Source organism: Octopus sinensis, linkage group LG1 (genome assembly GCF_006345805.1).
Source record: "Octopus sinensis linkage group LG1, ASM634580v1, whole genome shotgun sequence".
Lineage (NCBI taxonomy): Eukaryota > Metazoa > Mollusca > Cephalopoda > Octopoda > Octopodidae > Octopus > Octopus sinensis.
In genome coordinates, this window is record NC_042997.1 from 32,460,901 (window position 1) to 32,485,900 (window position 25,000).

At 36.5% G+C, this 25,000-nt stretch overlaps 1 protein-coding gene across 1 annotated transcript in view; it reads left to right on the forward strand.

The window, feature by feature from the left end:
* Positions 1-23,607, forward strand: part of LOC115210466 — a 338,193-nt gene extending 314,586 nt beyond the window's left edge. The window contains exon 5 of the mRNA XM_029779073.2: positions 22,504-23,607. Within this exon, the coding sequence (XP_029634933.1) occupies positions 22,504-22,820 (317 nt within the window). The 3' untranslated portion in view covers positions 22,821-23,607. The remainder of the gene's footprint in view (positions 1-22,503) is intronic.
* Positions 23,608-25,000: the final 1,393 nt, after the last annotated feature.

A 25,000-nucleotide genomic window follows, 5' to 3' on the forward strand; every position in this document is an offset into this window, starting at 1 on the left:
TTTGCTATAAAACTGCCTCAAAAAGTCTTGCCCATACCATACTAATATGGAAAAGGCAGGAATAAATGCAATCATCATGTATAGGTGAAAATATGGCTGTCTAGTTATGAAGTTCACATTGTTGTGTGATGGTTTGGGGTTCAGTTCTACTGCATGGTATCCTGTGTATGTTATATACTTACAATAGCCTCAAGTTGACCAATGTCTTGTGAGTGTTATAGATAGAAGGGAAACTACAGCAAAGCCCATCACATATATAAATCATCATATATACATACACGTGTGTGTATTATTATTATTATCAAGATGGTGAGCTGGCAGAATCATTAGCACACCAGGCAAAATGCTTAGCAGTATTTTGTCTGCTACTACATTCTGAGTTCAATTCTGCTGAGGTCGACTTTGCCTTTTATCCTTTCAGAGTCGTTAAATTAAGTGCCTTCAGTAGAAAGGATTATTATTATTATTATTATTATTATTATTATCATTATTATGGGTTTTTCTTCTTCTTTCAAATTTGCTTCCATTTCTTGCCGAGTGTCTACCCGACTCCTAGGGCAAAGAAACTCATAGTATACATTGGTAGGCCATTAAACTAAACTCACTAGTTCGTTCATTTTTTTTTTTTTTTGATAGAAATAAAGTTAAATTAAAATACATGGGTAGTAATAGTTCTCACATCGACAATACTCTTCTCAATACGTGTGATGTACCAGTTAAGACAGTCTTTTATTATTATTATTATTAAGGTGGCGAGCTGGCGAAATACTTAGCATTATTTCACCCGTTGCTACGTTCTGAGTTCAAATTCTGCTCCAAAATTTCAGGCCTTTTGCCTATAGTAGAAAGGGTCATTACTATTATTATTATTTTTAAGACAGCAAGCTGGCAGAATAGTTAGCACACTAGACAATATGCTTAGCATTATTTTGCCTGTTGCTACATTCTGAGATCAAATTCCGCTGAGGTTGACTTTGCCTTTCATCCTTTTAGGGTTAGTAAAATAAGTACCAGTTGAGCACTGGGGTCGATGTAATCAATTATCCCACTCCCCCAAAATTTCAGACCTTGTGCCTGTAGTAGAAAGGATTATTATTATTATTTATTATTATTATTAACATCTTTTCAAGTGGTGCCCCAACATGGCCACAGTCTAATGACTAAAACAAGTAAAAGATAAAAGATCCCATAAACCTTGAGAGAACAAGGATTTTTTTTTTTTTCTGGTGAGGTGAACATTGGAACCTCAAAACGGATGATAAAGCTATGAATAAAAGCACTTAAATATTGCTTCTGATATTTTCTGCCCAAGGGTTTCTTTAACAGAGTATTTACCCTAATATTTATAGCTTTAATATCTGCTTCAAGATCAATTGTTCCAAAATAAAACAAAAAAAGAATTATTACTTGTTCCCTTGAGGTGTATGGGCTCTTATGTCAACAACATATAATTCTTGTTGATCAGAACAAAGCTTTTAAAATGGATTCAGAAATTCCAAGGATTACTTTGGTCCAATGGTAGAACACCTATCATGTTTACTTTAATTCCACAAGCAGCCTTTGACTTTTTCTGTGCAAGGTTTTTTTTTTTTTGTTTTAACCCAGTATTTACATGCTATTATTTATAACCTTATCACTTTATCATCTACTTCAAGATACAGTGTTCGCAAAAAATAAAATTTGAATATTTATTAACACTGTCTGAACAAAAATCAGTGATATTGTTTACTTTCACTAACAAAAAAAAATTTTTTTAAATTAAAATTAAGTCTTCCAGGAGACATGTGCAAAATTAATGAAATGAAAAATAACATACATAAAAAACAACTGGAGTTTGGCAACAGCATGAGCATCCAGTCATACAAAATTGCTTTAATAAGTTTTATGTATGTAACCCATACTACGCCAAAGAATTTTCTGTCTCTGAAGAAGAAGCTTTAATTTGGGGATGAAATTTGCATAATGTTATGTATCTGAAGTTGATGAAAAATTGTTTAAGATTACAAGATCTAATATTGTCGCAGCTTTAATTTTTTTTCTTGTGTGTTGCTAATTCAGAAGGGGAATGTTATAGAAATCTGTTTCTGAAATGTTTAGTGATTTTGTCAATTTGTTGTTGAAAGAGATTAGATCATCATGTTCCCATTTACGGATGTTTTTGAAGGGGCCCATTCGTGGAAGCTTTGAAAGTGAGGCATGACTACTTGTCAAGATTGCATGTAAATGATGCTATATGTGCAGGGTTAAGGAAGCGTGAAGTGTAGCATCATCAGCAAATGAATGTTTATGATTAGAAAACTGCAAAAAGATTAACATACAGAAGAAAGAAAGTACGGCATGAAACTGAATTTTGGCAAATAGAAATCATATTGGGGCTAAAACAATTGCCCATTGCTAGAGTTATTGTCAGAAAGGCAGTGAGCTGGCAGGAACATTAGCGCACTGAGCGAAATGCTGAGCGGTATTTTGTCTACCGCTACACTCTGAGTTCAAATTCCGCCGAGATCGATTTTGCCTTTCATCCTTTCGGGGTCAATTAAATATCAATTACGCACTGGGGTCGATACAATCGACTTAATGCGTTTGTCTGTCCTTGTTTGTCCCTTCTGTGTTTAGCCCCTTGTGGGTAGTTAAAAAATAGGTAGAGTTATTGTCAGTAATAAAAGACCACTTTTGTTTGTTTTATAATTATGTTTTATGACAAACTGTTACAACCTTATTCATACTCTACTGCTCTACAGTATCAATGATATCGCTTTCTGCCAAATCCAACAGGTACAATTTTTTAAAATTTACACATTCTAATTTTTCTAATTTTTTTGTGTTGTAAGTAGTTAGAGGAAAAGGGAATGGGGACAACTAGTAGAGGGTCCATGTGTGCTCACAGGCGATGTCATGAATGATACCTTCCATACCGCCTCAGACATAAGACTTAGGGAAAGATAATGACCTTTAATTTTCAAGTATGAAAACAGTTCATATACCCAAAACGCTGTACAATCCTAGTTTACCTACAATAATTTATATATATATATATGTGGAGGCGCAATGGCCTAGTGGTTAGGGCAGCGAACTCACGGTCGTAGGATCGCGGTTTCGATTCCCAGACCGGGCGTTGTGTGTGTTTATTGAGTGAAAACACCTTAAAGCTCCACGAGGCTCCGGCAGGGGGTGGTGATCCCTGCTGTACTGTGGCGTCATTCGAAGGCTAAAACAATGCGAATGCATTGTGACCAGCGATGTGTAGCAACATCTGATGGTCTGGTCGGTCATATGATCATGTGATATATATATATATATAGATAGATAGATATAGATATATTGAATATTTTTACCCTTGCCACTTCAATTCCATAAAATTTAAGTAACTTCCCTGCCATTTCAGTTGGATTTTCTTTTTATTATTATCATTAGTTATTATTTTGCTTTTATAAGCACATATTTCCAATCCATATCTTCTTGCAGTTGTATCAAGATATGCTGCCAGATTTCTAAGTTCTTCTTCGTTGTGTCCTTTTAAATCAATATCATTGGCAAAACAAAGATTACTCACTTCTCTCTCTCTCTCTCTCTTATGTCAACATTTCTTTGAAAAGATTCAAAGACTTCAATCATTATGTATTCAAGAAACACTTTGAAAAGGCTCTCATCTTTTGGATCAGTGGTTTCCTGTTCGTTTGCAACATCATAGTGTTTGCTGGTGGAACTCTCTCTCTCTCTCTCTCTCTCTCTCTCTCTCTCTCTCATGCACACTCTATCAACACTTGTTGCCCCAAGGTTTGGTTTCTTCCTCTGCTCATTTACGTACACTCTCCCTCTCAAACACCAACAATCTTCTTGGTGTTTGTTACCTCCAACAATATGCACTTCTACACACATAATACTATTCCTTGTTCCTCACAAACTACCCGCATCTATGCATTATCCACATGCAACACAGACTTCTCAGGCCAACTCTTTGTTGAATCCATGAACAGATCTCAGACATATTTTCTGATATGTTCATGCCAATGTTAGATCCTTTTACCGAATAAATACGCAATAACTACGCATAAAAAGTAAACATTATCACACTGCACTCATCTTAACCATAAACAACATGCAAGTAGAAACCACAATGCTACTACAAATGCCAAACTTCACATCATAGTGGAACTCTCCTTGTAAACTGAGAAGCTCAGCATAGCTAAGACTAGCCTTTGTCTTCAAGGCTAGAAAATACAAAGCTCGGGAGAGACCATCAATGGAATAACACTCCCACATCTGAATTGGAACTGCTTTTACACCACACACACACACACATATCTGAGATTAGATCCAAAGAAAGGCTATACACCTGATTTGCGCAAAGTTACCCACCAACCTTCCTCAATATCTGGCACTCTCTCCCTCTCTCCCCATCTCTCTCTTTCTCTCTCTCTCATTGCCCATATTGTATCTAACTCACAACTATCCCATGGAGCCCACACTCACCACTATACCCAGTTTTTCCCTATTTAGAATGTTGACCCTTTAAAATTCCATCCTGACACATGATTTTTCTGTGTGACTGATGAAAAGGAATGTGAACTACAGTGATCCTGCAGGGCTAAGGTGACTATTAACACAAACCAATATAAATAACCTACCTTTGTCTCGCACTAAATTAAAACTAGCTTCTTGGTGAAATTTCAACCAAAGATATTGTTTCTATGTCTTCATAACACTATTTATTGGTAGTTTGTTGTTAGATTTTCTCATAAACCATATTGCTCCATGCAACCATGTATGTAGTCTGAAAGGTTATTTTTTTAAATATGAAGTCAGTTAAATTGTGAGGTTGTGGTAAAGGTTTCATTGTTTTCCAAGCATTTTTCTTTTAGGCTAATATCACAAATCTGCTCAACAATATTACGTTTTTCCTTGGAAACCCAACTGTATTTCACTGAGTACCATTTTTATTGTAGCATTGTCACTTGAACAAGTAAAACATATTACAAAACCATGCTAAATTAACTTGTACAGATACTCTTTACTCTTTTACTTGTTTCAGTCATTTGACTGCGGCCATGCTAGAGCACCGCCTTTAGTCGAGCAAATCGACCCCGGGACTTATTCTTTGTAAGCCCAGTACTTATTCTATCGGTCTCTTTTGCCAAATCGCTAAGTGATGGAGACGTAAACACACCGGCATCGGTTGTCAAATAATGCTAGGGGGACAAACATAGACACACAAACACACACATACATACATACATATATATATATATACATATATACGACAGGCTTCTTTCAGTTTCCGTCTACCAAATCCACTTACAAGGCATTGGTCGGCCCGGGGCTATAGCAGAAGACACTTGCCCAAGATGCCACGCCGTGGGACTGAACCCGGAACCATGTGGTTGGTTAGCAAGCTACTTATCACACAGCCACTCCTGCGCCTATTTTCTTTTTTTTTTTGCTTACATTTTGGTATTCCCTTCTGTGAGAATACTGTAAAAATTATATATAAGTAAATTTAATGTATGTGGCTATATTTATGAAAACACATTTTATGTACATAAAAGTGCAGGTGAGCATGTGTGGGTGAAGGCTGTGTGACTGTGTTGTTGAAGAAGTTTGCTTCCTAACTACATGGTTTCAGGTTCATTCGCAATGTGCAGCATCTTGGGTGTCTTCTACTATAGTCTCAGGCCAACAAAAACTTGTGAATGGATTTGGTAGACAGCAACCAAAAAAAAAGCCATTATGTGTGTGTGTGTGAGAGAGAAGAGCATTTGTGAGTATGTGTGTATTTGTGTCTCCTTGTCTTGAAATTGTGTGATAGTGGTAAATGAGTGTCACTGTTATACAAGTTGTGTCATTTATTTCCAATATTTGCAAAAACATGTCTGCGAAATACTACCATACTTGGAAACAGATAAGGGTTCGCAACAGGAGGGGCATCCAGTTGTACGAAATCTATCTAAATAAATTCCACCTTACACATGGAAAAATAGAAGTTAAATGAGGATAGTAATAATATATATAGGCATAGCTGTGTGGTAAGAAGTTTGCTTCTCAATTGCATGATTTGGGGTTCAGTCCTACTGTGTGGCACCTTGGGCAAGTGTCTTCTATACTATAGCCATAGGTCAAACAAAGCTTTGTGAGTAGATTAGGAAGAGGGAAATCTAAAAGAAGCTTGTGTGTGTGCACATGCATCCGTATGTCTTTGTTCCCTACTACTGCCTGACAACCAGTGGTGGTATATTTATGTCCCTGTGACTTAGCAGTTCAGTAAAAGAGACTGATAGAATAAGTACCGGGCTTGATAAAAAAATTTTTAAAGTAGTGGAGTCAATTTATTCAACTAAAATTCTTTAAGGTGTTGCACCATCATGGCCACGGTCTAATGACTGAAACAAGTAAAAGATTTCAGAATTTAGACGTGGGTTTTTACACCAAATACCAGACCCATGTTGAACTTAGACACTGTTATCTAGTTTAAAAATTTGAATTTCCTGTCTATGAATATTCATATTCAACAAATTTAAGTTTGAAAAATGAGCATTTTATACATCATCATCATCATTTTCATGTCCACTTTGCCTTGTTTGCATAGGTCAGAGAGGAATATGTTGGAGTAGAGTTTTCTGTGGATGGATGCCCTTCCTGATGCCAACCCTTACTTTTTTCCAAGCAAAGCAAAAACCTCCCAGTCTATCAAACAACAGACCTGGTTACATGAAGAACTGGAAGCAATTAGCAAACACATGATGGGTTTCTTCCAGTTTCCATCCACCTATTTCACTCACATGGTATTGGTCAATCTACAACCATAGTAAGGGATACCAGCCAGTGTGGTTGTCTTTGCATACAGGAGGTCCCCTGCATACTACTATACTTCAGCTGAGCAATCCTCATCTTGTGGGCTTATGAGTGCTGGTGTCACATAAAAAGCACCTGTACCAGTGTAACATCAAAGCACCTGTGCTAGTGCTGCATAAAAGCATCCAGTACACTCTGTAAAGTGGTTGGCATTAGGAAGGGCATCCAACTGTAGAAACCATGCCAAAACAGACAGAGAGCTTGGGCAACTCCTCATATGGCCAGTTCCTGTCGGACCATCCAACCCATGGAAAAGGGACATTAAATGATGATGATGATGAGGCTGGTTATCGTTGTTTTTATGTCTACTTTTCATGCTTGTGTAAGTCAGATGAAACTTGTTGAGGTAAATTTTCTATGACAAGATGCTTTTCTTGTCACTAACTTCTCGCCTGTTTGTAAGCAACATAATATTTGCCTTAGTTCTTCCAACAACTTACAACTTAGTGTTGGACATGTTTGTGAAAACCGTTTCTTATTGAATAGAGACTTTTAAGTAAAACACAAATAGCATGACAAAGGCAAGATGCAAACATACATGCACATGCATATCTGTGTGTATGCATGTGTATACATGTGTGCATACATGTGTTTATATATACATAGTAGGATACATGAATGATATGAAGTCACATGAAAATCGAAAGGCCCAAGTAGGTAAAAATCTTGAACACCCACAACTTGTGTCATATGTCACAAAATTTGTAAGATAATATCTGGAATGAAAAGACATATGCTAGTTCACAAAAACATTCCTTCAGAATCAGATTTCAATGGACAAAAATGCAGAAGAAACTTGAATAATATCTGTCACTTGTGTTTTAAACCCTGTCAGTCAGCAACTGGTCTTAAAAGTCATCTGAGGGTGCATCAACTGAGGAATTATGCTGTGTGATGGGGTGTGGTGTATGTGTTGATGGGATGGCTATCATCTGTCAAGATGAAGCAATCATCATATATGTATGTATGTGTGTGTGTGTGTATATATATATATATAGTATCTCTTATATGTACAATTAGATGTATGACTGCTACTGTTTGACTTTACAACTCCATGTAGATTATCATCATGCTTGTAGTATAGTGGTTTGTCTACTATTGTGCTTATGACTATCACAACTTAGTAATATTACCACTGTACTTAGTAGTATTACTGGCTATGATATACAAAGAAATTATGGTAAACACAAATTTATATCATTTGTTCCTACACACATTTGACCATCATGATGCTTTGGAACTCTACATTAGATGCTTAACTACAAGTGATCAACAGGAGAACATTTTATTGCAGTCTCGTACAGAGATCTAATGTCTTAGATTTGATTTAAATCTTATTTATTTACATATATATATTTTAAAGTAGTTTTATGCTGTCAACTTAATGTGACAGTCCCATGAAGCATAATTAGTCATCACTAATTGTGACTGTATATATTGTTAGAAATAGCAGTTTAGCCACTTATCATCATCACCATAGTTTAACATCCGTTTTCCATGCTGGCATGGGTTGGACGGTTTGACTGAGGTGTGGAGAGCCAGCAGCTGCACCAGGCTCCAATCTGATATGGCAATGTTTCTACAGCTGAATGCCCTTCCTAATGCCAACCACTCTGAGAGCATAGTGGGTGCTTTTTATGTGTCACCAGCATAGGAGCCAGTCAGGTGGGTTTGGCATTGGCCACATTCAGATAGTGCTTTTTATGTGCCATCGGCACAGGGGCCGAGTCAGGCAGTCCTAGCATCGATCACATTCAGATAGTGCTTTTTGATAGCTGTGAAAAAGCACATTTATACATACTGAGTGGGTAGATTAGATAGCTGTCCCATGAGCAAAGCTAGAACACTGGACTGCACAATTTCATCCTAATGGGAATTAACAGTTTACCTCTATGGAACAGCTAATTAGCTTTGTCATCATATATATATTTATTTGCCAAATGTATTTATGGCTGATTTAGCAAAATGCCAAATCATGTCAGTATATATAAATATGCTTTTTCACAACTATAAGTGGCTCAACTGTTATTTCTAGTAACATATGTACTTGTAGCACATACAGTCACAGTTAGTGATGACTAAATTTTGCCTATATGGTTTATACTGTGCCTAGCTGCCTACAGGAGTGGCTATGTGGTAAGAAGCTTGCTTCCCAACCACAAGGTTTCAAGTTCACTCCCACTGCATGGTACCTAGGGCAAATATCTTGTACTATAGCTTCAGATCAACCAAATCCTTGTGAGTAGATATATATATATGTGTGTGTGTGTCTGTTTGTCCACCACCACCACCATCGCTTGACAACCAATGCTGGTGTGTTTACGTCCCCATAACTTAGTCATACAGCAAAAGTGACCGATAGAATAAGTACTAGGATTACAAAGAATAAATCCTGGGGTTGATTTGTTTGATTAAAGGTGGTGCTCCAGCATGACTACAGTCAAATAACTGAAACAAACAAAAGAATAAAAGAACATATATCCCCAAAGACACACACATATATTCACCTCTTCAGCAAGACACCTGCTCCTCTCCCTCTATCATAGTTTTATTCCTCCACTCTATGCACTCTGCGGAGTCTTATTTTGTGGATACTTGGCAACTTCACCAGTGCTGGTGCCATATAAAAAGCAGCCAGTACACTCTAAGTGGTTGGCATTAGAAAAAGCATCCAGTTATAGAAACCATACCAAGGCAGACATAGAACCTGGTGGAGCCCACTGCCTCATCTCTTTTTGTCAGACAAGCCAAACCATACCAACACAGAAAAAAATTACATTAATGATTAGTATATATTATTTGCAATGGGCTTCTTACAGTTACCATCCACCAGTTCACACACAGAGTACTGGTCATCCCATGGTTATAGTAGAATCACCTGCTTGCAGTGCCACAGAAGTACAATGAACCCTGAACCATGTGCTTCTGAAATAAACTTCTTAACCACACAGCCATGTTTGCACCACACACACACACACACACACACCACACACACACACACACACAAATATCCAAAGTGTTGTGAATAATGCATGCCACGGTCACCACAGACTTCAAATATATAAGTACTTGTAATATCACCAAACTGATGTTTCAACTTTCTAAAACACATCTTAAATTCTCTTAAAGGCGTCATGAACAAAAGGCATATGAAAATAATATAAATTTATAAAGAAATTGGATACATTTTCGTGTTTTATAAGTTTATTACATTGCATCAGCATATACCAAAAAAAAAAAAAGAGAAGAAAATTTATTTCTTTTTAAATCTTATAAAAGGTTTTGATTTTCTTTTATCTTTTCTTTGTGCCTGAGCCCATAATGGCTGAGTGAATTCTCAACTTGTCCTCTGACTTGTGTCACTCTCTCTACATTCAAATTTGCTTTTTATATTTCCTCCAGATTTCCATCTTCAAAAATGTTTTTTTAAATGGCATTATGTTCTTCAGTTGAGAATTCCTTCATTCACATCTCAGCTTATCTGTTGATTTGGTCATCAATCTCATCATTTACACCTGGCTAATCTAACCTTAAAAGGTCTTCTTCTTTGTGGCTCATGTCATGAGAGTTAGACAATTCTTTCACATTATTGTCATTTATTCTAGATATTCCCAAGCGTAATCCAAGTGGAGCAATTTCTATTACAGTCCTTCTAACTTCAACTACAAATTTATAAAATATTTTTCACCATGAAAAATTAGATTTTTCTAAACAGCTCTCATATTTCTTGCCATTTTTCAATAGACGCAAGCTTTGAGTAAGAGACCTTCAATATTGCTTTTGTTGTAGTTATTGCTGCTGCTGCTGTTGTTGTTCTTCTTCTTTTCCTTTTTCTTCTTCTTCTTATTATTATTAGTTGTTAGCACACCGGGTGAAATGCTTAGCAGTATTTTGTCTGCTGCTATGTTCTGAGTTCAAATTCTGCTGAGGTCAACTTTGCCTTTCATTCTTTCGGAGTCAATAAATGAAGTACACTGGGGTCAATGCAATTGACTAGTCCCCACCCAACAAATTTCAGGCCTTGTGCCTCCAGTAGAACAGATTGTTGTTATTATTATTATTATTATTTTCTTCAGGTCGAGTAGCTCATATCACTCAAAAAGTCCCTGAATAAGGGTTGTTTAAGGATGTTGAATGAAACCCCATGTTTCCAAAGGGGAATTATTCAAACTCCAAAGAATTCCTCTCAACATATGGCTATGATGCTCCCCCACTACTTCTGCACATGATCAGAGATGCATATATCATCAATTAGCTTGGGGCATGCTCAACTGATTAAGGTCAAGCAATTGACCAGCAAATCTGTGGTATTGAGCAGAATATTTGCTGTAGCCTATCTTTTATACCAAGACAAAACAATGATAACACTTCCAATCATTTAAGATCAAAAGCCATGAGAGCCACCATCTGGTATTGCATCAGGGCATTATTATTATTATTATTATTATTTATTTATTATTAAGGGATGCTGGCAGATCCATTACAATGCTGAACAAAATACTTAATGACATCTCTTCTGGTTCTTTACTTTCTGAATTCAGATTCCACCAAGATTGACTTTGTGTTTCATCTTTGCTGATTGGTAAAATAAGTACCAGTTAAGCACTGAAGTCAATGTTATTGACAAACTTCCTTATGCCTTTTTCAAATTTATTGACTCGTCTGGCACCTGTGTCGGTAGCACATAAAAAACACCATCCGAGCATGGCCGTTCGCCAGCCTTGTCTGGCACCTGTGTCGGTGGCACATAAAAAGCACCCACTACACTCACGGAGTGGTTGGCGTTAGGAAGGGCATCCAGTTGTAGAAACACTGCCAGATCTGACTGGCCTGGTGCAGCCTTCGGGCTTGCCATACCCCAGTTGAACCATCCAATCCATGCTAGCATGGAAAACAGATGTTAAACGATGATGATGATGATGATGTAAAAAGTGACAGATATCAAATTGCTTATTCAAACTACCTTATAAGCTTTTCATTCACAAGAAAAAAAAAATCATGTGTTCCCACCAAAAACATACATAAATAACCAAAAATCTATGTAATATATATAAAAGAATGAAAATAGATAATATCTACTATAATAACTTTTATTGAGAATACTGAAATAGTATAAGATAAATCAAGGCAATATCTCATACAGGTCAAGATAATGTATTTTGGAAGCCATTTTATATAATGGAATTTGCTTCACTAATAAGAAACCTTTGCTGTGTTGAACTTCAGATAAACACACATGGATTATGCCTTCTACTGAAGAGGAAACAATTTTTGTGTTTATTCTTGAGACTTGTTCAATAAGAAAAATCTTAACTCACACATGTATGAAAATGAAAACTGCCACAATGTATATGAAGAGCAGGATACTCGTTGTTCATGGGTGTGTAAGTAAATCTCATTGTGAGTATACAATCAGATTGCCTCATGTAAAGTCTTTCCTGTCCTCTTAATGTCAATGATGAGCAGAAGAATCAGAGTATGAATCACTCTCTCAAGCATAGGCTTCTTTTGAAAAGATGGAAAAATGTTTGATGTTAAAGAACTGTTCTTCTGGGTGAGTTTCAAGAAAACTTGGAATTTGCTGATATTTTTCTTCATACTTAAGCTCCATCAATAGTTGAAACATTTCAGGATTTGCTTTTATGACATAATTATTTCAAATTTACAGTCTCCTTTTAAAGTCAAGAATTTTCTCCAGGGTCTTGTACTGACTTGTTCAACTGAGTTATGGGATAAAAACTAAGTAGGCAAGTTTTATAATAATTTTTTTTCTTCAAAGAAAATGGCAAATTCCTGCCTTTTATTTTTTTACAAGTATTTTTGCAATTCATCTTTCATCTCATCAACTGCATTTGGAACGCTTCTTCTGCTAAAAACCTAGATTTCTGTATGAAGCAGGAGATTTATGTGCTTCTTGTCACGGTTTTCCCTCAGCTTTTTAAACATTCTTGACTGAACTGGTTTTTCTTTCATAAAATTGGCCAGTTTTAAAGCACCGTGAAGAAAGAGTTTTTTCAAATTCATTTTCATGAGAGTTAGAAATCAATACTGTGAAAAAAGTAAAATATTGAGACAATATTTGCATTTCATTTTGCAACAGAATCAAAATTTCTTAAGGAGAAATTCATCATTTTGAACACCAATACAGTATCAATACAGATACTAACACAGTTCTTCCACAAAAGACCTCTTGTTTCCAGATATTCCTATGGTTTGCCCCATGCAATTCCTTGCATAGGACAGAAACCATTTTCTTGAATTTCCTTCTCATTGACAAATCCTACAGAATCTACATAACATTTTTGGTTAGATTTTATCAGATTTTGTCAACTTGGATGGAAGTTTTTCTATTGTTCATTGTGTCTCATAAAAACTCCCCAGTGTCATGCTGAATTATTCCATTTTTTGCAAGTATTTCAGCCCCCTATAATGTTACACGCTGTTCAAACTACCTACAGAGTGTGCAAGGTGTTTTTTCTTTGTTTGTTTGTTCTTTGGGTCACCAGCTCTATTAGGATTGCCTTGTAGAGCTGGCAAGGTGAAAGAGTGCTCTCTTGACAGAAAGAGTATCAGGTTAAAAATAATGGAAGAAATATATATTGTTGAGAGAGGATAGTGGTGGTAGTAATAGAGAGAACAGTGTAGGCGAAGGATAGAGTAATGGGGAAGACAAAGGAAGAGGAATGTCAGGCATTAGTGTGAAAGAGAAGAGGTCAGTGTGATAAGAGTGATATGGTAGTTGGTTGTGTACGGGAGAAGCAAATGTTGTTTCACTTGATGTGTCTGTATGTGTGTGTGGGGGGGGGGCATAGTGGCTGTGTGGTAAGTAGCTTGCTTAGTTGACATTATTTACATTTGACGAATATTTGTCCTCATCTTGTTTGTTGTTAACACAACATTTTGGCTGATATACCCTTCAGCCGTTATCAGGTGTCTTGGGGAAACTTCGAACCTGGGTTCTCATTCCTAAGGTATTCAAAATTTCCCCAAGACACCTGATGAAGGTTGGAGGGTATATCAGTCAAAACGTGTTAACAACAAACAAGATGAGGACAAATATCCTTCAAATGTAAATAATATTCATGAGTCCTCATCTCTTAAAAATAGAACTGTATTAGTTTAGTTGACATCCTGAGGGTGGTTCAGAGAACATGAAGAAATATTGATACAAATTTACTTTAATCTTGAAATATTTGAGTTTTTATCTAGAAGTTTAATTTCAGCCCTACATTTATGAATGTCCCAATACTTGGAAATTTATTTTCATACAATTGTGTACATATGAAAATTTCTTCTTTTTTTTTTTCTTTTTACTTGTTTCAATCATTTTGACTGTGGCCATGCTGGAGCACCGCCTTTAATCGAGCAGCTTGACCCCGGGACTTATTCTTTGTAAGCCCAGTACTTATTCTATCGGTCTCTTTTGCCGAACCGCTAAGTGACGGGGACATAAACACACCAGCATCGGTTGTCAAGCAATGCTAGGGGGACAAACACAGACACACAAACATACACGCACACACACATATATATACATATATACGACGGGCTTCTTTCAGTTTCTGTCTACCAAATCCACTCACAAGGCTTTGGTCGGCCCGAGGCTATAGTAGGAGACACTTGCCCAAGGTGCCACGCAGTGGGACTGAACCCGGAACCATGTGGTTGGTAAACAAGCTACTTACAACACAGACATTTCATATATAATGTACATTTACACTCTTTCTCCTGGGGCAGTGCTACAGGAACTGGAAAGTGGAGTGCAGACAAATTGCTATGCTTAATAAAATTAACTTTTAACTTTTAAAACTTGTCCACTGACTATGGCAAAGAGGCAAGAATTATATGAGTGCAAACTCCAGTTTGTTTTCTCATTAATAGCGGGGAGGGAAAAGCCACTGCATTTGAAGAGAAGTTTAGAATAAACAAATAGTCCCTTAAAAGATTTGTTGGCTAAAGATAAAACATTTATATACTAAATTTCAATTTTCTCTCTCTCTCTCTCTCTCTTTCAAAAAATACTGTTAAATTAAGAACAGAATCCTTTTTGTCAGGGGACTCAAGGCAGGATCATTTCTAAGAAATTCCCCCACCCAACCTCTAACTTTTCACAAATGGAAAGTAATCCAACTGGTCTGTTTTTGAAATTGGTTTGGTTGTTTTAAGTTTTTATAGAAAAAGGCTTAAGCTAAAGTAATAAACAGAGGGTACCCAAGAGAAAAATTAGTAACAATAACAATAACAAAAAAAAAAATGGTTTTTAAATTCACTTACTTGCTGCCACTGCACTTTTGAGGGCCACAGAACAATACAGTAATATCTCACTTTACGAGAACTTGCTTTACAAGACCCTGGGTTTATCAGTTTTATTTTATAATGAATATAACAAATTTAACAGCCATTTTGTGTGTGCGACAACATTGCAACATGTGGCAACACTGGTTCTGACACTTGTACACAGCAACAGAGTAAAATTATGGCATAAAATTTCATTGCTGTTATGGGAAATTATTGTTCTGCTTTACAAGTTTTCACTTTGCAAGCGGTCTCTTGGAACAAATTAACTAACTGTAATTACTAATATAGCTTTTATGAACATAGTACTGTTGTGTATTTCATTTTATGAATTTCTGAAGGAGAATTATTCAATATTATTTTTCATTTTCCAATCATCATCATCATCATCACCGTTTAATGTCCGCTTTACATACTGGTATCGACTGGACAGTTTGACTGAGGACTGGCAAACCAGGAGGCTGCACCAGGCTCCAATCTGATCTGGCAGGTTTCTACAGCTGGATGCCCTTCCTAACACCAGCCACTCCGAGAGTGTCGTGGTTGCTTTTTAAGTGCCTGCAGCATGGGAGTCAGTCAGGTGGTACTGGCATTAACCATGCTTAAATGATGCTTTTTACATGCTACCAGCATGAGTACCAGTCAGGCAGCTCTGGCATTGGCCATGACTATGGTTTTAGTTAACTCAACAAGTCTTCTCAAGCATGGCATATTGTTCAACGATTGAAAGGTACTTTTAACTGGGCCAGTTATGCGACTCTGCTATTGACCACAGCTATGATCTCACTTAGCTTTCTGGGTCTTCTCAGGCACAGCATATCTCCAAAGGTCTTGGTTGCTTGTCGTTACCTCTGTGAGACCCAACGTTTGAATGTTGTGCTTCACCACCTCATCCCATGTCTTCTTGGGTCAACCTCTTCCACAGGTTCCCTCCACTGTTAGGGTGTGACACTTCTTCACACAGCTGTCTTCATCTATACACAACACATGACCATAATAGCACAGTTGTCTCTTGCACACTACATCTCTATAGGCATGATTGTATTGTTACCAAATTTGCTTTGTGACTGTGTGTGGTTTCAGGCTTAGTTCCAATGTATGGGCATCATGAACAAGTGTCTTTTTCTGTAGGCTCAGGTTGACCAATGCCTTGTGATTAAAATTGATTGGCAAAATCTTGAGGAGACTTGTGCTATGTGTGTGAGGTTGGTGGAGAAGTGTAATTCTGCATGGTTTTCATTAACTCCATTTGAGCAAAATTATTTACATTCTCCAGCAGACATGTTAATTCTGTTAACATATGGGATGAAAAGAAAAGAAAGACCTTACTTGATGGGGCTTGGGTGGGGGATGTTGGCACACAAATAAAGGTTTCGGCAACAGAAAAAGCATCTGGCCGTAAAATATCAATATCTGCCTCAACTGGTCTTCTCTAACCTATGCAAACATGCTTGTACAATGCAAAAGTATGAAAATGAACAAACCACATCACATTGCATTTTGAATTCTTACGTATAGTATTTAAATTTTGATGACAAACTGTCAACCAAATAAATATCAAGAACCATGGTATTTAAACCTTTAGTAATCAGAGTATTCTTGTTTATAAATAAATATTAATACCTGTATTTTCAAGCCTATACTTCTCAAAGGATGTAAATATTCATAGATAAGAAATGTGTAGTTTTGAATTAGGTAAGACATATCAAAGTTCAACTTAGGTCTGGTTGTAAGTATAAAAACTGTTTCTAAATTTTGAAGTTTGTGAACAACAATAGGCGCAGGAGTGGCTGTGTGGTAAGTAGCTTGTTTACCAACCACATGGTTCTGGGTTCAGTCCCACTGTGTGGCACCTTGGGCAAGTGTCTTCTACTATAGCCTCGGGCCGACCAAAGCCTTGTGAGTGGATTTGGTAGATGGAAACTGAAAGAAGCCTGTCGTATATATGTATATATATGCGTGTTTGTGTGTCTGTGTTTGTCCCCTTAGCATTGCTTGACAACCGATGCTGGTGTGTTTATGTCCCCGTCACTTAGCGGTTCGGCAAAAGAGACCGATAGAATAAGTACTGGGCTTACAAAAGAATAAGTCCCGGGGTCGAGTTGCTCGATTAGAGGCGGTGCTCCAGCATGGCCGCAGTCAAATGACTGAAACAAGTAAAGAGTAACAGCATTATATTAATCTTAATGATTAAACAATTGTAGTAACCCACTCATATGGTTTATCAGCTGATCCTCTTGAGATTAGAAAAATCCACGCTATCTTTGTTGTCATGATAGTGTGAAGTATTGAACTAACATCACATTGAGCTAAGTTTAGTTAAATAGAATTCTACTTTGAGTGAATGCAAATGTAAACACAAGCCAATAAGAGAGTTTTATGTGGTTGCTTGACCTGCTCAAAGTAGCAACCAAATCACCTTCAAACTAGCTTACAAGAAAGGTTACATTGAGTAATGTAGTCGTGGACAGAGGGCATACACTCCTACTTTCAAATTATCAGAGGAAGTTTTTGGTTCCCTCATTATTATTGAAAAAGCAAAATAGTTTACATTCATAAGATCTTTCTTTCTTCATTATAATGTTGGTGGACAAGGTTTTAAAGTTGTTGTCGTTTTTGTTTACCTTCAGGTTAGCTGAGATGGAACAGACTTAACTCTCTAAAGGCATTCTAATTACGACCATCTCACCATAAGTTATACGCAATTACATTATTCAATGCATTAGTTATTTTCCTTAGCAGCTGGGTGTGATTTGATGAAGATTTGGTTGCTATTCTTAGCAGGTCAAGTGACCACATAAAGACACTATCACTGGCCCATCATATGCTTTTACTTTCTAATGGTAGCTACAATGGCAGCAGGACATCCTGAGAATGTTGTCCTTGAATACATTTATGGTAGGCATCCCATAATGTTAGTTGGCTAAAACTACAGAAGCCTGAACTAAGTGATTCTATTCAGCCTTATCAATTCATATCCCAAGTTTCAAATTTTGCTCCGATCAAGTTTACCTTTATGGTCAATTTGTTTTTCACCTTAGGATAAAATTGTTTTTTTTTTCTCTGATTGACAATACCACATCTCTTCATTAATTTGCCTTATGCCTAAATAAATCCTTATTCATATTCTCATTGAAATTATCTTGCATCTCATTCCTGGTGATAACATCTGTCAATTCCTTCCAAACTATTTGATGAAGTCTGTGTTTAAAAATAGACTAAAAGCTTCAGTCTTCATGTTGAATGACTAAAAATAGCTGTTCTTTTTTTTAATGGGATTTTTTGAAATGGATATTATGAAATGTCTCAACCATGTGGAACAATCTATCTAAAAAGAAAAAAAAAATGCATGTTGACTAAATTATATTTTTCCTCCTGTTGAAAAAAGCTACCTAAAAGGGACAACAGAAAGTCTTTTTGTTGTCTGCCATTTTCTTATTATCATGATATGACTGAGGAGCTTGACAATGATTATCATTTTTACCCTCTGCCAGCTGTTCTCAGACAAAGCTTATTGCACAGAGGTAGCCAGTTAACTTCTTTGTGGCAATCTATACATTTTGCTGCTTAGATATGCTGTATTTCAGCTGCATGCACACCCTGCAATATCGTGGTGAACTATAAAAGATACACAGCTTATGTCAAGAGCTAATAGTATATATGGCAGATTTTACTCTTTTTTATACTTTGGAAACTTTTATCTGGTGGGATTTGATTAAAGCAAGGCAATAAGGATGGTTAATAAGTGATTACACCAAGCTTTCACATGTAACATTCATAGAAACTCAGTTAAACACTCACATACAAAAAAAAAAAGATGAAAAAATAAGAAATGCAGCTATAATCATCCTACCTCAGTTTCAAATAACATTCCCTATTGCAGCTTGATATCAGCCAAAACTGTTTCACATGTGTCTCTGCCGGTTTTCCTTGGCTAATATATTTATACCAAGATATCTATTTATCTATCTATATATATATATATATACACATATACATATACACGAGCAAAACGCCCTCCCACTCCAACGGACGGTACTGAATCATATCTGCTGAATAAAAAGCAATCAGTATTTTCTTTTCATTAAAAAATAATTAAGCATACCTTTATTTCAATAAAATTTTTGGTTTTGTTAAACGAAGTTAAGGTAAAAAAAAAACACTTTTTGAGAAATCAAATAGTCTTTCCTTCCTTCATGCCAAGTTTGAAGAAAACATTTCTTTTGCATCTTACTTTTTTGGTCTCTTAAATATACTGCATTTTGTGGCATTATTTCAAGCCAGCTGGCTTTTTTTGCACAAACTGCACATACATTTTTCTCGCGTATGCGTAGTATCGATTGCAACAGCTGATGTACTTGCACATACAAATGCATGTTCCCACGGCTTTATCGATCGCATTCTCACCTGGAATCGATTTTTGTAATTTTTTCAAGACTTATACACTCCCTCCAGTTTCTCGTTCTTCAGAAGTTTGAATCAAATTGTTTGTGAATGTGGCAAAAATCAGTATTGTCAACTATAAAACATACTTTTAGTTGATCTTTAAAAATCACCTGATGATTGTTTACCGTACCTAGTAGTAATGCTTTTGTTGTGGCTACTTGGCCCCACATCAACCCTAATAATGGAAACATAATCAAAAACATTCCAAAAGTGACAATCCCATCTTTTTTCATTATTATTATTTTTCAGCATAGTATGTCTAAGACTACATTTTCCAATGTGTGCTCTCCTGTTATCTGTTTCCAAAAACAGAAGAGTGTGTTATGAAGGAGATTTGTTTTATTATTTCTAACAGGCGCAGGAGTGGCTGTGTGGTAAGTAGCTTGCTAACCAACCACATGGTTCCGGGTTCAGTCCCACTGCGTGGCATCTTGGGCAAGTGTCTTCTGCTATAGCCCTGGGCTGACCGATGCCTTGTGAGTGGATTTGGTAGACGGAAACTGAAAGATGCCTGTCGTATATATGTATATATATATATATATATATATATGTATGTGTATGCGTGTGTGTTTGCGTGTGTGTGTTTGTCCCCCTAGCATTGCTTGACAACCGATGCTTGTGTGTTTACCTGCCCGTCACTTAGCGGTTCGGCAAAATGAGACCGATAGAATAAGTACTGGGCTTACAAAGAATAAGTCCCGGGGTCGATTTGCTCGACTAAAGGCGGTGCTCCAGCATGGCCGTAGTCAAATGACTGAAACAAGTAAAAGAGAGTAGGAGGTTGAGCAACTATGAGTCATGTAGTGCATTTTGGCAAACATATTTAATATATATATTTTCTAAACAGCTCATTGGGATAAGCTTATAAGATGCTAATGTTTTCTCTTGGCATCTTTGTATTTGCTGTTGCTATTGCTGGGACACAGGATATGGTCCTCGTGGAATATTGGAATCATTATACATTTTGTTGTCTCTTTAGACTTGCATTTACATAAGCATTCATATTTGGGCATTCACATCTGCACACACATACACACAGATATGCACACACACACACAAACACACATGTGCACGTTCACATATTTCTATGTTTGCATGTACATACGTGCACAGATTCACACAGCTATATTCACACATATTCATATATATATATATATACTCGTCTTTTCACATCATACAGTTTGCCAATGACTATCAGTTTCATCTTTGAATGCAGCAATACCAGCTGGGTAAAGAACACCTATAATGAAGTGAATACATAGATCTGATGATGGAACAGCTGAAACCCTTTGTGTCTAAAGCAATGCTTGGTTCATTTTGTTGTGTGTGTGTGTGTGTGTGTGTTTGGATTTGCAACTGAGAGAAAGATAAATACTCAATGAATATAGTTGAATTGTTGGATTTTTTTACAGCTGAGGTTTTATTCTAAGGCTGCTCTGAACACCCCGTTTCCATTCTTAACAACAATTAAAATTAAAATATTCAGGTTTCTCTTTCTTGTGTCAGTCATGGGACTGCAGTCATGCTTGGGCATTACCACGAAGGGCTTTAGTTAAATTAATCCCAGTACTTGTTTTTTCTTTTTTTTTTCTTTTTTTTTTTGAGCCTGGTACATCTTATTCAATTGTTCCCTTTTGCTGAACTGTTAGGTTACAGGGATGTAAACAAACTAATACCAGTTGTCAAGTAGTGGCAGATGACAAGCACATGCACACACACACATGTACACACACACACATGCACACACACACACACAATGGGCTTCTTTCTGTCTGTCAACCAGATCCACTTGCAAGATTTTGGTCAGCCCAAGGCCATCGTAGAAGGTGCCACCCAGGGCCATGTGGTTGGGAAGCAAACTTCTTACCACACAGCCATGCTTTGAGTCCCTAGATTTTCTGTCACCTACCGTAGGCCAATTTCTATTTCTAGTATCTACTGGTGCATACTGTTTGTGGACCAGGCTGCACATAATAACTCTACTTCATAAACAGTTTGTTGTTGGTCAGTTGGGTAATACAGTAAGAACTTTCAAAATGGTATTTTTGTTGCTCAGTCCAAAGTTAATTCTGACCAAGCAGGGCAGACCTTTGATCAATAGTATTCTAGTAATGATCATTTCACTTTATTTCCAGTGTTAGTATATCTGAGACTACATTCTCTAATCTATCCTTGTTTATGATGATAGGATGCTACAAGAGGGAAATTTTGCAGCTATTTCTAGTTGATTGAATGACTAATATAAAGGCTCCCTTGTTAGTTCATTGTCAGTATGATGTTTTCTGCAGGTTGTAGAATATTCTCTCATTTGTAACTGAAAGTACTCTAAAAGATTCTTCTCTTTCATGTTTACATCTGGACAAAATTTCATATTCTGGATCACAAAAAGTTTGCACATGGCATGTTGAATTTTGAATGTTAGGAGCTGAAGTTTCGCCAATAGCCCAGGATAAATCGAGGTGGTTGATTCTTTTTTCCATTCGGACATGGAAAGCAGATATAGAATTATGATAATGTTGTTAAAACTCAGCCATTACTTTTGAGTATGATTCTTATGGCTTGTACCATGCTTCTGGTAGTTGTTTTAAGTATCCATAAAGTTGCAAGCAGGCACAGGCAAACTCTTGGCTCTCTCACAGTTAGGATGTGAAATCTGGAGAGAGAAAGAACTACATCAGCAGTTGGCTGGTAAAGCAACACAAATTTTAGCTGAGTAGACAGGAGCAATGTAAAATGAAGTATCTTGCTCAAAGTGCTCAAGGACGCTATGCCATGCCTCATCCAGGAATCAAACCCATGACTTAACCATGAACCCAGTACCCTAGCTACTAGCCACACCTCTTCAGTCAAATTATATATGTATGCCTATTCTTTTTTTTTATTTACTATTTTTTTTTTTTATTTATTTTGCAGGTCTTTTCAGTTTTTCTTCCCAACCGGAATCTCATCAGAGGTGTATGATCAAGGACTTCATGGAGCAGGCTATGCAGAATTCAGAGGATGGGAAATTTTTATATTTTTTACAGGCACCAGGCCCTGGAATGCCACCAGTTCCCATTCGTTTGCTATATCCTGTATCTCGCTTCTCCTCCATTTCCTCACTCATGCATCTGTGCCGCTTCTCCATACTGGGCTTTGTACGTCGTGACCTTATCGATAATTTACCGATTCCCGAGAGCCTGAAGCTTTACTTAAAAGAAAGCCAGTATTTTGTGGAAACTTTACAGTAAGTGGAAAGCACTTGAAACAACACATAACATAAACACATGTACTTACTTGTACACAGAACAAAGGAAATGGAATGCAACTCATATTGCTGCTCACAAAGGATCAACTGAGTTAAATTTCATTGCCTGACTCAACTCCCTCTCCATACTCCCATTTTTCCACACACACCCACACCCCCTTTCTCTTTATATATATATGTATATATATATATATATATATATGTGTGTATGTATATATAAAAATAAATATATATATACATACATGACTAGAAATACCTTCGGTTAATTAATTGCTACACAGCTTAGCATTAGACTATTGTCCCTTTTGTGCGTGTGTGAGGTGAGTTTTTTTTTTGTTTTGCTTGTTTTTCTCAGTTATTACTGATTCTTGAAGACACAAAATAAATCATTTTTAAAAAAAATTAACCAGAGGTTGAAAATTAATAATACTAATGATTGATTTCTTTCAATTTTTTCCTTTGTTCTTTTCTTCATTTTCTTTTTTCTTTTTACACATTAAACCTAATGTCATTGTTTGTAAAAAAAAAAAAAAAAAAAAAAAAAGGAATGGTTTAGGTGAATGAATATCAATTTCAGTATATTACTGGTATATAATGTTTTATATTTTTCTTCTCCCTCCTCTTCCTGTACTTCTCATGGTGGAAGATGGGGGACTGAATTCAGAAAAGATTAAGTTTAAGAACTTAAAGGGCATAAAGAATCTTGGCTGGTTTGCCACTTACTGTATTAACATGGCGAGGTGAGCTGCAGCAAATGTTAAAGCATCAAAAACAAAAGTGGCATTGCATTATCTGTTTTGTCTCTTAGCTAAAATCCTGGGTCAATAAAATGAAGTAGCAGTCAAGGACTAAGGGTCAATGATATCAACTAACCCCCTCCCCTCAAAATCATTGGCCTTGTGCCAAAATCAGAAACCATTATTACTATTGTTATTGCAGCCAGCTGGAAGAATCATTACCATTCCAGGCAAAATGCTTAGCATCATTTTGTCTGTCTTTATGTTTTGAGTTCAAATTCTGCTGAGGTCAACTTTGCCTTTCATCTTTTCAGGGTCGATAACATAAGTACCTATTGAACATTGGGGGTCAATGTAATCAACTTATCCCCTCCCCTGGAATTGCTGGCCTTTTGCCAAAATTTGAAACCATTATTATTATTATATTATTATTATTATTAATATTATTTATTGTGGTAAACTGCCCAAAATCATTAGAATACTGGACAAAATGTTTAGCAGTATTTCATTCATCTTTATATTCTCAGTACAAATTCTACCAAGGTCAGTTTTATTTCATCCTTTCTGGGGTTAATAAAATAAGTACCAGTTGAGCACTGGGGTCAATGTAATCAACTAGCCCCCTCCCCAAAAAATTTCAGGTCTTGTGCCTATAGTAGAAAGGATTATTATTTTTATTATTATTATTATCATTATTATTATAATTAAGGTGGCAAGCTGGCACAGTCGTTAACATACCGGGCAAAAATGCTTGGCGGCATTTCGTCCATCTTCACATTTTGAGTTCAAATTCTGCCCAGGTCGACTTTACCTTTCATCCTCTCATGGTCGATAAAATAAGTACCAGTTGAACACTGAGGTTGATGAAATCGACTTACCCTCTACCCTGAACTTACTGGCCTTGTGCCAAAATTTTAAGCCGTTATTATTATTATTATTATTATTATGTTGTTATTATTATTATCATTATTATTATTATTATTATTATTATTATCATTATTATTATAATTAAGGTGGCAAGCTGGCACAGTCGTTAACATACCGGGCAAAAATGCTTGGCGGCATTTCGTCCATCTTCACATTTTGAGTTCAAATTCTGCCCAGGTCGACTTTACCTTTCATCCTCTCATGGTCGATAAAATAAGTACCAGTTGAACACTGAGGTTGATGAAATCGACTTACCCTCTACCCTGAACTTACTGGCCTTGTGCCAAAATTTTAAGCCGTTATTATTATTATTATTATTATTATTGTTGTTATTATTATTATCATTATTATTATTATTATTATTATTATTATTATTAAAGGCAGAATTGTTAGAGAAACAGACAAAATGCTTTGCATTATTTCTTCTGACTCTTCACATGCAGGCTCCAAATCCTGCTGAGGTTAATTTTGCCTTTCATCCTTTCAGGGTCAGCAAAAG